The 13,528-nt window shown below is 38.8% G+C and overlaps 1 protein-coding gene across 1 annotated transcript in view; it reads right to left on the bottom strand.

Annotated features, from left to right (window-relative positions):
• Nucleotides 1-13,528, bottom strand: part of EYA1 (EYA transcriptional coactivator and phosphatase 1) — an 85,115-nt gene that overhangs the window by 46,024 nt on the left and 25,563 nt on the right. The window contains exons 7-9 of the mRNA XM_072328262.1: nt 11,703-11,825; nt 5,264-5,346; nt 4,647-4,833 (exon numbers count right to left, since the gene is read on the bottom strand). Of these exons, the coding sequence (XP_072184363.1) occupies nt 4,647-4,833; nt 5,264-5,346; nt 11,703-11,825 (393 nt within the window). The remainder of the gene's footprint in view (nt 1-4,646; nt 4,834-5,263; nt 5,347-11,702; nt 11,826-13,528) is intronic.

Raw genomic sequence — 13,528 nt, 5'->3', positions numbered from 1 at the left:
ATTATTTCAGCTTCTGTACAACAACAAAAATTGAACATATTTATACTTTTGCAAAATTAAAGCTAAACACAAGATCTGTAAGCACTACAAAATGTCTTCCTTTGCAGCTCTGCAGTGGAATCACAAAGGTATTTGGAGATTCTTTTTCTGTATAGAAAAATATGATTACTACGTGAGTTCTAAGTAAAAGTACTCAGTACTGCAAGACATACTGTAATGCCTGCTGACAGGATTATGGAAGGAATCTTTAGTGCCGTTTTGACCAAAAGCCATTATCTTATCTACCTGGAAAATAAATCTGCAATCTGTCTATTGAGGACTATCAGCATACAATTTTAAACTTGACAGAAGCCCTAAATAACCTTTGGAAAAAAGCTGTTAGAAGTATAGACAAAAAGGCCTATTTATTTTGTCATTTGACTGACCTTTTCCTTACTAATAATAATGACAAAAATATCTTATCAACAGTATACAGCATATAAAACATCACATAATACGTATAACAGTAGACATCATGTACGATTATGAATTACAACAACTTTCTTAACACCACCTGCAGCATAGATTTTTTTTTTCCCTCCACATTTCAATACTGAAGGAAAAAACAGCAGCAGTAGTCCCATAATGAGCAGGCAGTCCCTCTCTCCATAACAGGCATTTCTTCCTCACTCATTATTTACGGTTTCAAACAACTTGAAGTAATTACTTTTAATCCCACTAAAAGTATCCTATTTATCTATTAAAATATATATATTGCAAGGTTCATGAGTTCTTAGTCTCAACAATGCAATACGGAAGTTAAAAACTGAACGCTCTCAATGCAAGTAACAGGAGAATAACCAGAAAAGCAAAAGCACTGTTGTACTTTACTATTCATTAATGTATTCTGTTTTCAGACAAGTATCACTGCTTCCTTCCTATATAGACTCTAGATATACTCTTCCCTTTTATTTATGAAAAAGAGCAAATGCTTAAACACCAGTTACATACTGTTAGCTTAGCATTGGATGTTCCTGCACTGGTACTGATGAAAAGTTGACTATAAAGTCTCTTAGCTCTGTTTCATTTTACAATCTTTAATTTATTGTTATGAAACTTAGTAAGGGGAAACTCTAAAGGTAGCTTTCTCTTTTGCAATACTAAATGTGATACAGTGTTCGAGGAAAAAGCAGCCTAGCTTTTAAGAGCAAAATGGTGACCCACAACTGAGAACAATTTTTGTTGGCCAGCACAGACCTTGTGGTTTTTTTAATCTGCATTGTGAAGTACATGAGTAATTTGAAAAAAAGAAATCTTCCAGTAATATTTTAAACAGACTTACTGCAGAAAGAAGAAAAAAAAAAAACAAAACCAACAAACTGAAAGAGATCAATTCTCAAGAACAGCGCAACTCAGAGAAATATTATTTAGCACATTACAAATACAGCTTTTTGTGAAGTAAAGGACTGCATTGCCAAAACTTACACAAATCAATAAATTTCTGTTACCGGCTACAATAATGAAGCTGAAATACTGCAAGAGAAAATAAGGAAGCTTTAGAAACAGTAGTCATTATCTACATTAATTCCTAGAAATAAATGTTCTTATTGTTCTCCTAATTTGAGAACACTGGGGCAGGCATCACGGATTGAGGCAGAATGTCTTCTAAATCAGTAAAAATAGCAGGTGATAAAATAGAAGAAGGTCAGAAATGCATTCATCCACTGTCTCCAGAAATATTTTTTTACAATGCACTTCTTGAAACCAAGCTGGTATCTGTACAGATTATACAACACGAAGAAATACTTCCTTTTGTTTGCTCTGAACCTGCTTTTATGAATGCGACTATTGGAAGGGACAGTGAGTAATTGCTCACAAGTCTTTTATTAATTTTATCATAACATGAATTAGCGTGCCTGATTTGTGAAGACAGGGAATATCAAGGTTTGTGCAATTAAAAGGTCTTATGATTAACACAGAAGAATTTTTTCAGATCCGCAAATGGAAGAGAAAGAAGTAACACTGAGTATGAGGAATCTCAGATTCTTTTTCAAGCACCCTCATGTCCTTGACTGAATGTGAAAGACCTGCATATTTAAATAAAGATTGTGGGAAACCATAAAAGGATTATTTCATGTTTGGACAAGAAATTAAATATATTTTAAGTGAAATTATCTGAGCTTTCTGAGTCTGCAAAAATCTACTAAAAATGTCACAAGAACGCATAATTACTTTCTCTATTTTCACGTTTCTTACCAAACTGCCTTGTTTCACTTACTGGCCCAAATTCATAAAAATCATATATGTCTGTCAAATGATTCTGGTGCCTCTATGAAGTCTGAATGCTGTTCCATGCTTGTCCTGGCATAGTTCAAAACCGCAAAGATTATATGTGTATTTTTTTAATGCATTAGATGTCTAGGGATATCAGCGTCCACAAAGAACAGCTGAATTCAGCAGCTGCTGCCCATCCTAATAAAGGGGTATAGCAATCTAACACAATGACTCCACTTTGCTCCCTATCACACATACCGCATGCCAATCATGGTGGAGACTCAGCAGTCTAACTTGAGCAGATGAGGTAAAATATTCTACAGTAATTTAATTAATTGTGATGTTTTTGCCCACTGTTAAAGTTCAGTTTGTTTGGTTTATTGATTTATTTGGTGATATGGATCTAATTGTGAACTTCCTTCTCTCTGACACACTTTCCACTTACCCCCACTCAACCAGAATTCCCTTCCTCCATGCTGTTCCCTCTTTGATCCCATTCTTGCTTTATCTCCCAAACATGATGTGTATGAGTTCACCTGAGGCTGAGGAACATAAAAATTTGTACTGTCCAAGGAAAAATGCCAGACACAGAACCAGATTCAGGGAGTGGTCCTTGCTTCTTCCAGGGTTCAAGGTTTGTGAAGTAGTGAAATGATCCTACCTGATTTTAATATAGGAAGTGAACACTGGTAGTCAGCCAACTTAAACTGCTTTAACACCAATGGAGAGAGTTTGGTACTTCTGGATGATCATGATAGTTAAACTGAATGCTAAATATAGCTATGGAGCTGCTAATTTCTCTCCACTGACTAACTTAAATGCCTCAGTTAAAATGCATACAGACAGATGGAGAAGTCGGAGTCCAGCCCTACACCTTATGTCAACTGTGACATTGTGGTTGAGAGGAGCATGGCTTCATTCCTGCCCTGCTCCAGCTAACAGATATTAGTCCGCAGTAGATGCCTTCCTAAATGCATCCCTAAATACAGGCACCCAGTCCGAGAAAACCCATGGTTACTTCAAGACTTGTTATTTGCAAACAACTTGAAAGAGCTTTTTTTGGAATTATTGTACCACTATCATAAAGGGAAAAGAATGACACTGCTGTCAGTATCGGAATAAGTGTTCATCCAAATGATTCAACATAAATATATCGATAAAAGCTATAGCCAAATCGCATTTGGTTTTGGGGGTAAGAGAAACGTACTGCTACCAAGTTCAAAAGAAACACAAATAAAACCAGAAGAAAACAAATCCAAAAAATTAAAAACAATGTGAAAAGCAGAATAATTATGCAGACTCCAACATGCATCCACATATCTGAAAACTGCAGACTGCAATACAGACTCATACATTTAAAAAGATTTGTTTCTCAAATACATTGATCCACCTACATGTACGCAGCATCAAGAAAATAAATGCACACATAAAATGCATTTTCTTCTCTACCTAATTTGTGTGAAAAGGCACAACAATGCACATATTTTTGTCAGGGAGATTTACAGAAAAACAGCAGAATGCTAGCAAATTATATCAGGTCATGCTGCACATGCAAGACTGGCCCTGTAAAGTACTTCAAGAAAACAACCTTCCCCACCAAAACTCCAAAACAAAACCTCAAAATAGCATTCCAAATCAGAGCTGCTTTTCACCACATGGCTGAGAAACACATCTGCAAACTTGGACTTCCTCTCTGACACATTTCAAACTTCTGCCATCTACTAACTACTGACATGCTCAAACTGTTAAAAAATGTATTTTTTTTTTAGTAATGGGAAAAGTATTTTTCACCCCTCATTTCCAAAAACAGCTGGAGCAGTTTGGCATAAACGTTCAAAAAATACCTCAACTAGTAAAGGACTGCCAAATTCCAAAAGAAAGGTAAAACGACTGGGAAAAAGGACAAGCCTCTGAAAATCTTTCCTTAAAATGGAAACACTTGTGCAATTTCAACTACCTAATACAAGCATTATTATGTCCTCTGAAAGTGAAAAATTCAAAAGCTCTCTTACAAGTGGACACTCAGGCTACAGTCTGAAGGCCTCTCAATTTCAGTCTTACTTGGGAAAAATCAAAGGAGTTTATCTTAACAAAGACAGAGCTTAAAAGCAGCAGGTTCTGCTTTAGCATAAAGACTTTCCCATATCCTGCAATCATTCACACAAGCATTTTACAAATAATATAGAAACTTGTATTTTGTACAAATCTTAAACTTTTACTGATCTCCATTTCTCTTTAGTTTCTGTTTTGTTAAGAGACGTGCCACAGGCTCAGGATTAAGAAATAACAACAACAACAAAAGACAGAGACTATACAGAAAAAGAATCCACTTCAACCCCCCTTTCAACTTACAAAAAAGTGCCTCATAGGGACCATAAAATCCATGTAATTACCTGCTGCAGGATCTGTAACTGCTTGACTGGTGATGCCAGATGGTGGTTCTTGAAGTTGGTATGTTGCGTTTGTGGAGGGTGTCGTCGGGCTGGTGTTGCTGTTTGTCATGTAATGCGAAGGATATGGTGAGCTATTATAATACTGTGCATATTGGCCTTGGCCAAAGCTGGGATAAGAAGGATATTCCTAAAAGACAAAGAAGCAACTGAATTGTCTGTCAAAGTTTTGCTACTTTTTAGTATAAATTCAAAAATGTAACTGCAAACACATGTCAGGCTTTCAGCACGTATGCTTCCTGAACTGGATGCTGTGGGACCTAAAACAGTGAGGCAGTAAAACTAAATCTACATTACACATAATTTAGTTTGTCTTCTCATACAAACATTTTATTACATACACTACTGAAGGTGTGTGAATAAGAACACTCTAAACCCAGACCAGTAGTTCTATTAATGGAAGATGACAATTTGAGGAAAAACATTCGTAAACATTAATATAACTTGAAAGAATAGCCATTTATTTCAAAGAGATATTTAAGAGTTACATTTTTTTCTTTTTCAGTGGATGAGAATTTTAAGTTTGTTGATGTTTCCTCAATTCATATTTACAAAATTACCTGCTGTGAACTATTAAATCCGGTAGAATTTGTGAGTGAATTATTTCCTGCATATATTCCTGATGATGTTGTGAAACTGCTGCCTGAAATGAAATGAAAAATCATGTGAATTACTAAAACACAGTATTGGAAAATAACTTCCATCTTGCGATTATATCATAAGGCTATGGCATATTTGTAATACTTCCCATATGCTGACCGATTTGGTTGTCATCAGCTCTGTAACATGTTAATAGAGAGAAAGTGATAACTCATTGTTCGTATACCCTACATTTCATTACTGAAATTAAAAAAACCCTGCTTTGATGGAAACTTTAAATTCTGACAGGAACCCAGAGCCACCTCAGATTGATAACTTGTGAAAGTAATCAGGGTTTATTCCATATCACTTTTGTCGAACAGTAACTGCAAGCCCCCACTGAATCCCTTGGGCTCAGTTTCTCTTGCTGTATGAGTATGGAGTCTTCTCTTATCCCTAAACCTCGGTGCCTTAAAGGAATAAAAAAAAGCCCTAACACCCTGCTTGAAACAGCTCAGCCTGCCTGTCAAGCCATTAGAATTCACTAATCGATGATAGACAGCCTTGGGCCGCAAACCTACTTTTTTGATAGAGCCTATCAGGCATGACACAAGGGAAAAAAGTACCTCTCATAGAGGAGTGACTGAAGATTGAATTTAGCCCGGAGACTGAATTACTGCCTTCACCTTCCTCCTCCCCTCAGGTCCCCCTTGTGAGTCACCAAAAATAGACAGATGGGTCTCTTGTTTAATACCTAACCTGAGAAGCAGTTCCACTAAAAGGGCAGCAACCCCCTTTCAGCTGTTTTGCTCTTTCTGGTTATAACCCAGCAGTGACATAGCCACCAGCTGAGACATATGGATGCACAGAGAAGCTCCATAAGCCACCAGAAAGTCCATAATGAGGCAACCTATTGAACTCGTACAGCAGGAGAGCACCAGTGTGCAAGGAACTCGCATCAAAGTGCACAAGCTGTTTGCAGCCTCCCTCACCGCTGAAACCTGCTTTAGAGTATACTGAGATCTTGGAAGAAAATGATGCAGGTGAGTAAAGGAGGCTAGAAGGGATGAAAAACAACAAGGACCCAGGTATACAGATGCATTGCAGTGCCCAAGACAATTCAAAAACCACATCTTACACAACCAATTAGAAAAAGCAACAAATCCTGCAAATCCAAACAGTAAGAAATGCAGGCAGGGCTGCATGCTTAGCACAACCCCTAGAGACACAGACAGGTATCTTCGCTACGACAAGTCAGAAGGGAAAAAATATTTAAATGTTTCTGCTGCAAAAGGTAGTAAAAAAGTACACTATTTAAGTCCTGGAAATGTGAAGAACATCCAACAGCAGTGGGAGTAAAAAGTAAAGCGTGAATCTAATGTGAGATAATGACTGTAAACATTTTCTGTTGTATCTGCTGCGCGCACTAAAGCTCTGAAGTTGTTGATAGATGCTACCAATCCTGTGAACTAAAATCAGATTACTTCAGCAGAAGAGTTGACATCCAAGTTTAGCAGATAGCACAGATAAACAGTACTAATGAGAAAAACATGTTGTTTTAAATTTAATTTAAAATTGGAAAACAGATGTTATTTTTATTTTTTTATTATAACAAACCCCGGAGCCAAAATACAGCTGAAAAATATTTTAAATTGCAGAACTTTGAAAAGCTATTTTATTTCTAAGAGTGTTTTGGCTGGAAGAATGTAAGTTACCACGACTCTTTTATTCCTGCAGTTACTTCTGAGTGACGCAGTAATGCACTCAAACACCAGTTTTATAGTGTGCAGTCTGAACCACTCTTGAAAAGATATAAAAAGCCCTCTACGGTTGTAAGAAAAAAGAGAAAAAAGAAAGAAGAAAAACTTTTGGGGGGATGAATATATACTCTTTCTGCAGAATATTTGGCAAATAATTTGCAAGAGCAAATGAGAAAAGTAATTACATGGCAGTCAGCATCTCTGCCCTCAGACAAAGACGCACACATCCTAACACGCAGATCTCTCCCTTTCATCTTATGGTCAGTGCTGGCTCCTATGGAGGAGGGGTGGGGGTCTCCTAGACCGTAACAAACACGAAGCAGGTTTTGCAGAAACAGCTCCATGGGCCACCCAGAAATACCGGCCTTAAGCTGCTTCTAAAATAGCTTGGTTTTGCTTTTTGTCTTCTAAATAACCAGACACAGTATGGCATAGAGCTGCTACCTCTGCACTAGCTGGAAAAACACAAAAATAAGTACCTCCACAAAACACGCAAGATTTACTGAGGTAAGCTGGTGGACTACACAGCTTTAAAACGTGATAAAAGCTGTCAGCTGCAGGTCAAAGGTCTATTTGGCCAAGGGCGAGGGCCCACATGAAAGCTGGGAAGCCCAGGCAGTGTCGGAAGGCTGCTGGCCCTGCTGGGCCCAGTGCGATGGCTGTGGGCAGGCACTGCCCTGTGCTGCTGCAGGCAGGATGCACACCTCCCCTGGGTATTTCCTGCAAGGTCCATTTGCTTTCCTAGCTTGGTCTCTTTGCCATGGGCTACGTCGATCATCAGGGTACAATATATGCAGCAGAAGTTTAGCACAGCTCTCTCGGGAAAGCCAAGGACGGCCAGATGGGCTATTTAAGCTCAAGGTTTCTTCCGTTTGCTCACAGTGTTTAAAAATCTTTGGCAAACTCCCCCTTGTTGTCCTAGTAACTGCTTAGCCATCCAGCACAATATTTTTATACTGTATAATAATAACCAAATACCATAACTTTTACTTTTTATGGATGAACTCCCAAGCCAATTGGTTAGTACAGTCTGAGAGACCACAGTTGTCATAACTAAAACAATGCTGGTACTCATCACCAGTTCAGCACCCGCCAAAAGCAGGCTACTTCAGTTTATGATAAACCCTGGATTGTTATCACAGCAAAGAGGATACTCAGACAACTCTCTCCTTGCTCTTTCCTCCACCTCCTTTCTGCTCCTTTTTTTTTCACTGAGCAACCCTCGAAACTGTGCCAATATAGAAAGAGTGGCCCATTCCCGCAGCCATTAGTCGGGTATAAGTGGTCTTTCAACATCTATGAAGCAAATTGTATGAAAAATAGCTTAAGGAGCAAATTCATTAACATAGGGGTAGGGACACAGACAGGCAGGCAGAACAGAATAGGTGCTCTCCTCACCCTCTCCCTTCTCATACCCACTACAAGGATGATAAACACCCAACGAACAAAAATCCAATTACCAGAATAACCTTAGTGAGGGAGTCACACACAGTGAATTTCCTTGTCGTTTTTATAAGTTGGCAGTCTCTCCTCTTGCTATTGTTCAGTGACTAATCATGCTGTAATTTTAGCAGGGTCAGGCAAAGCACTGGGTTTAATTGGCCGCACACGTACCGCCATGCAGCACTGTGATGTTTCGGGGAGACATCTGCCCCAGGGAGACAAACTAGAATAACTCCAAAGCTTTCAAGTGCGAGGTAACCCCAACCAGGGAGCACAAACAGAGCAACTCCTAGGCTGCTAGGAAATCCCATTTACCGCAGGCAAGGATGCCAGCAGGACTTCAAGCGCACTGTCATGTAACACTTGTTTATGAAGGAGGTTGTGGGATCCATTATCTTCATTTAGCAGCTCAGCAGCCACACACAGGAGATGAAGAACGGCTATGGCAGACTATGACAAGGGTTGCAGACTGCCCATAGACTGCTTGAGGGAAAAGCGAGAATAAACTCATTTCCCTCTCTGGAGGTTTCTGCATAAACAACCAAAACAGCAGCAGCAATACCCCAGTATTCTGTCAAGAGAATCAATCCTACCCTTACATAACAGTTGAAACTATGAATAATTTCTCCATCCAAAACTAAATACAGAAAGGGAAAAACATGTTTACTTTTAACATCTGGTCAATCAAAAGGAAGAATAAAATCAATTTAAAGTAATTTGAAATACAAAAGTCAGCCTAATGAAAACATTTAGAAAGCATATATTCAAGTGTATAGCACAGATACATACTGCCAACATTTAACAGCAAGAAAGATCTAGCTAGCAGTGAGATTTTATTTTCATCCTGAGCTTCTAATACTTCTATCAATATGCATTTCAAACATACTCTTTATTTCCACTCTTATGGAAGGCTTCTGTAGGTTTCTGCAGGGGACTAGTCTTTCTCTACCCATATGCTATGCTGTTTGTAAGCACAGCAAAACTGACACGCACTCATTAACTCTCAGACTCTCCCACTCCAACCTGTGGCTCTTCTTCCCAGACGAAGCTCCCAGCCATCTGTTGCCTCCTACACATGTGCAGCCCAAGCACAGCCTGTCTGGAGAAGGACCCAATCTCAGTCCATCTCCTCCCTCAGCCCTGTAAACAATACTGTCATGTCCCTCCTCCCTTTACAGCTTTACAATCAGGTCATCTTTAATACATTTCTGTGGCAAAATAGTTTTAGATCCTGGCCTTTCAATATATGCAGCTGAAATGCTTTCCAAGATCTTAATGTTCTATCTCTTGACAACCACCATTCTTTTATGACCTTGACAATTTTGTTCTTACACACATTTTGCATAAAGCAAAGCAACACCCTTTGTGACAGATCTCCATGTAGTTCACTGACTGAGTCCTAGCTTTGCTCTACTACTGCCAGAATTCACTGCTTACTGTTAAGATTTTCCAACACGCAGTCCTTCACGTTAACCCACGCTGCTCCCCCCTTCCTCCAACAAATGAGCTTCCCACAGACATCTGTAAAACCACTTCATTGTCCTCCCTAAAATCCCATTTTATTGACATCCCTCTGCTCTGCATCCTACAAAATAAACGTTCAGAGTTGTCAGATAACCAATATGGGGTGATGACTATTTATTTTGCCTGAGTAGTGTCAGCTTTATTGTTATATTATGTCCTGCTAGCCTGTGTGTTTTACTTAAGCCTCCAACTAATATGGGAACTCTATTTTCATTTTTCTATATAAAGTTAGCACAACAGGAACCCAACACATGACTGTGGCAGGAAGTAAGTGCTGCAATAGAAATTATAGGTAACAGAGACATGATTTTTCAATAACTGTATTTCCTAGTGACCATGAATTATCAGTTCCTTAAAAGCTGGAATGTCTATGCAGCAGTTCCTCATAGCTGCTGGCAAGCATTCTGAGCTCTTACAAAGAGGTGTTTTGTTTTGCTTAAAATAGTGAGGCTATCTGCAGGAAGCAAAACCAGTGACCTGGTTATGGATATACCTACTCATATGAGTAAAAGTTCACTCCTAATCAGTGTGTAGAGGAAAGTTAGCACACTCATCTTATACCATCCTTTCAGAGAGCACTATGTGTAAGAAATGCTTCAGATTTAAGACGGTTGCTTCAGCCCCACTGAGCTACCCAACAAACAGTTCAAAAGAAGACCAAGAAAACAAAAATAAAGAACCCAACAACCTCTGTCTGATCAAAGGACTAGATCAGTATAACCTTAAAGCCAGGGAACAAAAGCAAAACCTAATTCACGTTGTCTCTGAATGCGCTATTGCCTGAAGAAGTATATTTCAGGGAGTGTTTACATGATGGCATGAAGTTTGAAAGGTGCACAATACCGAAGAGAGTAGCTAAACTTAAAAACAGTGGTCCAATTCTGTCAGTGATATGCAGAATACTTATTACAGCAAAGCCAAAACCTGCAATGGCAGCTGATTTCAACTGTCACATTCAGGAGTGAAAAGCCATGATGCAAACATCTCAAAAATAATTACTTGTAAATAATAATAATTACAAAAAATTAAAAATATTCCTCAATGTGGTGAAGATCCAGAGTCAGGCACATCAAGAGGTTTCCCGATACGGTAACAGAAAAGTGAGTCGGGGTGGGGGGGGACAAATTGCAGAGATATTAAGTGAACTAAATGGGCAAGTAAGGCTACAAAATATAATTGATAATAATAGCCCACACGTACAAAGACTTACAGCTTTTAAATAGACTTCAAAGAAACAGACTTCAATCATTACTTAGCTACCTCCACAGCTGCAGTAGGTATTTTTATCTTCTTTTCCCTCCCTGAACACACTCAGGTGTCGAATTATATCTGGCACTTCCTAAATTCATAATCCTGACACGTTTTCCAGCGCTCACTTTGTCACATCCACTATTTCTTCAACTACTGCTATTCAGAGATAGCATTTTTACTGTAGTAACACTACAACACTTTGCCATTTAAAAATTAATGAAGTCACTAAGTGAAGGATCTTCCAAACTGCTGAGAGCTGGCTTGTTGCTGCTCTCAGCAAAGCCAATCATCACGCCAGCTCCAACTGCAAAAAGAACAGAGGTAAGTGCTCAAGGAAACATTAATTTTTATCCCAAGAATGTAAAGAAACAAGGAACAAAACAAAACAAAACACTATAGCATTTGCTGCATCCAATTAATAGTAGTATCTATTTATACAGACCTTGCATCTGGTAGCTATAGGGAGCCTGTCCAGGTTGAGGTGTGCTAAAGCTGGCACCGTAGCTTAGAAATCCTGTCTGTCCGGGTGATTGGGACTGTGACAATCCACCTTCTGTCTTGATGCCTGCCCACAATGCACCTAAATCAGTTAGTGACAGCAAATCTATTTGTTCATATTCAAACAGGGATGGATAATACAACCACTTAATTGATAGCATTTTTAACACATTCCCGCTGTTGCATGCATGAAAGAAAGAGCATGAAGAGTATGCACAAATGAAAAGGGTAGGAGCAGTTTAAAAGAGCACATAAAATTGAAGTTCACCAGGGAGAGGTTAAATTTGAAACTGTGTTTCCAATAACTGCAAAAGAAATTTATACATGAACAGGAAGTTGCATTATTCCTTTTCTCCTTTCCTGCCAGAGGCTAGCTTTTCCATATATTCATGACATTTCACAGAGGCAGATTAGCAACTTTATATGATTTTAATGAACCATAGCATAGCCAAGCTCTCCTACTATCCGCCCCTTTAATGACATATCTGAGATTTGCACTAGAGAATATTCCTACATGAAAACTACAAGGCTTCAAGTGCATCCTAAGGAATTAAGCGCCCTTTAAACAGTGGATAAAGAGAGCTACCAGCATAAAGTACAACGTGGATTTTCAAAGCTAATTAAATACTACAGAATGTGCTCGGTCTTTTAACAAATAAACACCTAACAGACAGGAAATATTCCTGAAGTAATCTCCCAAACTGGGAAAAACACAACAGAGAGTCATTAATCTGCTCTGACAGGGAAATCCATTACACACCTTCTCATTACCAAATTTAGTAATAAAAGAATCCAAAATTCAATTAAAGGAATAACTTGCCTCCCAACTTCAGCAATGCCTGCACAAATTTGTAAGGTAACAAACAAGTAAATATCAGCAAATGAAATACCCAGGAAACACACACAATTCAGCTTCTGTCTCTTAGTTTTAATTAGAAGGTTGTCCTGACATGAACTACCATTTAAAAATAATTATAGCCAAAGCAATGGAAAAGTAATACAATACTCTTACATTTCGCTATGGCATTCAGTGATACTCCATTGCTCAAAAGCCACAGTTATTTCAACTGAATTAACTAAGTGAGAATTAGTAACATTCTTTTGAAAATGACTCTTAATCTAAGCCCATTTCCTGGTGCAAAACTTTAAAAAATAATAGTAACAATCAACAATGTTTGAAGGTGGAGAAGAACTGAGAAGCAGCGGTGTTTGCAAAACTTCATCATCCCCCATATGTACAAATGGAAAGATACTTCCCTGTCAATTGAATCATTACTTTTCAGCTAGTGCCATTAATTATCCCTAATTCCTTTTGCGACACTCGTTAGCTGCCAGACTAACCCTGTTTGCTTGTTTTCCCCTGATGCTTGCTTCCTCTGTTTCACATTACAAATAAACAAACCCAATGACAAATCTGACACCTCTTTTCCAAGAGGAAACTCCTGCTACGGATGCCTTGGTATCAACGATCTGTGTGTTTAAGGACTTCTGAAACACTGATTAAATACTACATAGAGAAAGTTTAACTAAGTGAAGCATTATATTTCTAGACTTCTCTCTTTAGCAGCCTGATTCAACTCCCAGTCTCAGACAAAGCAGGAGGAGGTGATCAAAGGCAGTGGCTGGAGCATGCCACTTGAGTGAAGACAGCTTGGCGCTGGCATGCCCTTTTGCAGACCTCCATGCTATGAAGGGCCTTTCGTCTTCTGAGACCTTCTCTTCTCAGAACTTTGTCTCAGTGGAACCCAGGCTCCCTCTCACCAAACCCTG

The sequence above is a fragment of the Excalfactoria chinensis genome, chromosome 2 (genome assembly GCF_039878825.1).
Source record: "Excalfactoria chinensis isolate bCotChi1 chromosome 2, bCotChi1.hap2, whole genome shotgun sequence".
NCBI lineage: Eukaryota > Metazoa > Chordata > Aves > Galliformes > Phasianidae > Excalfactoria > Excalfactoria chinensis.
The sequence above is the reverse complement of the archived record's forward strand: the minus strand, read 5'-3'. Positions and strand labels throughout refer to the sequence as shown.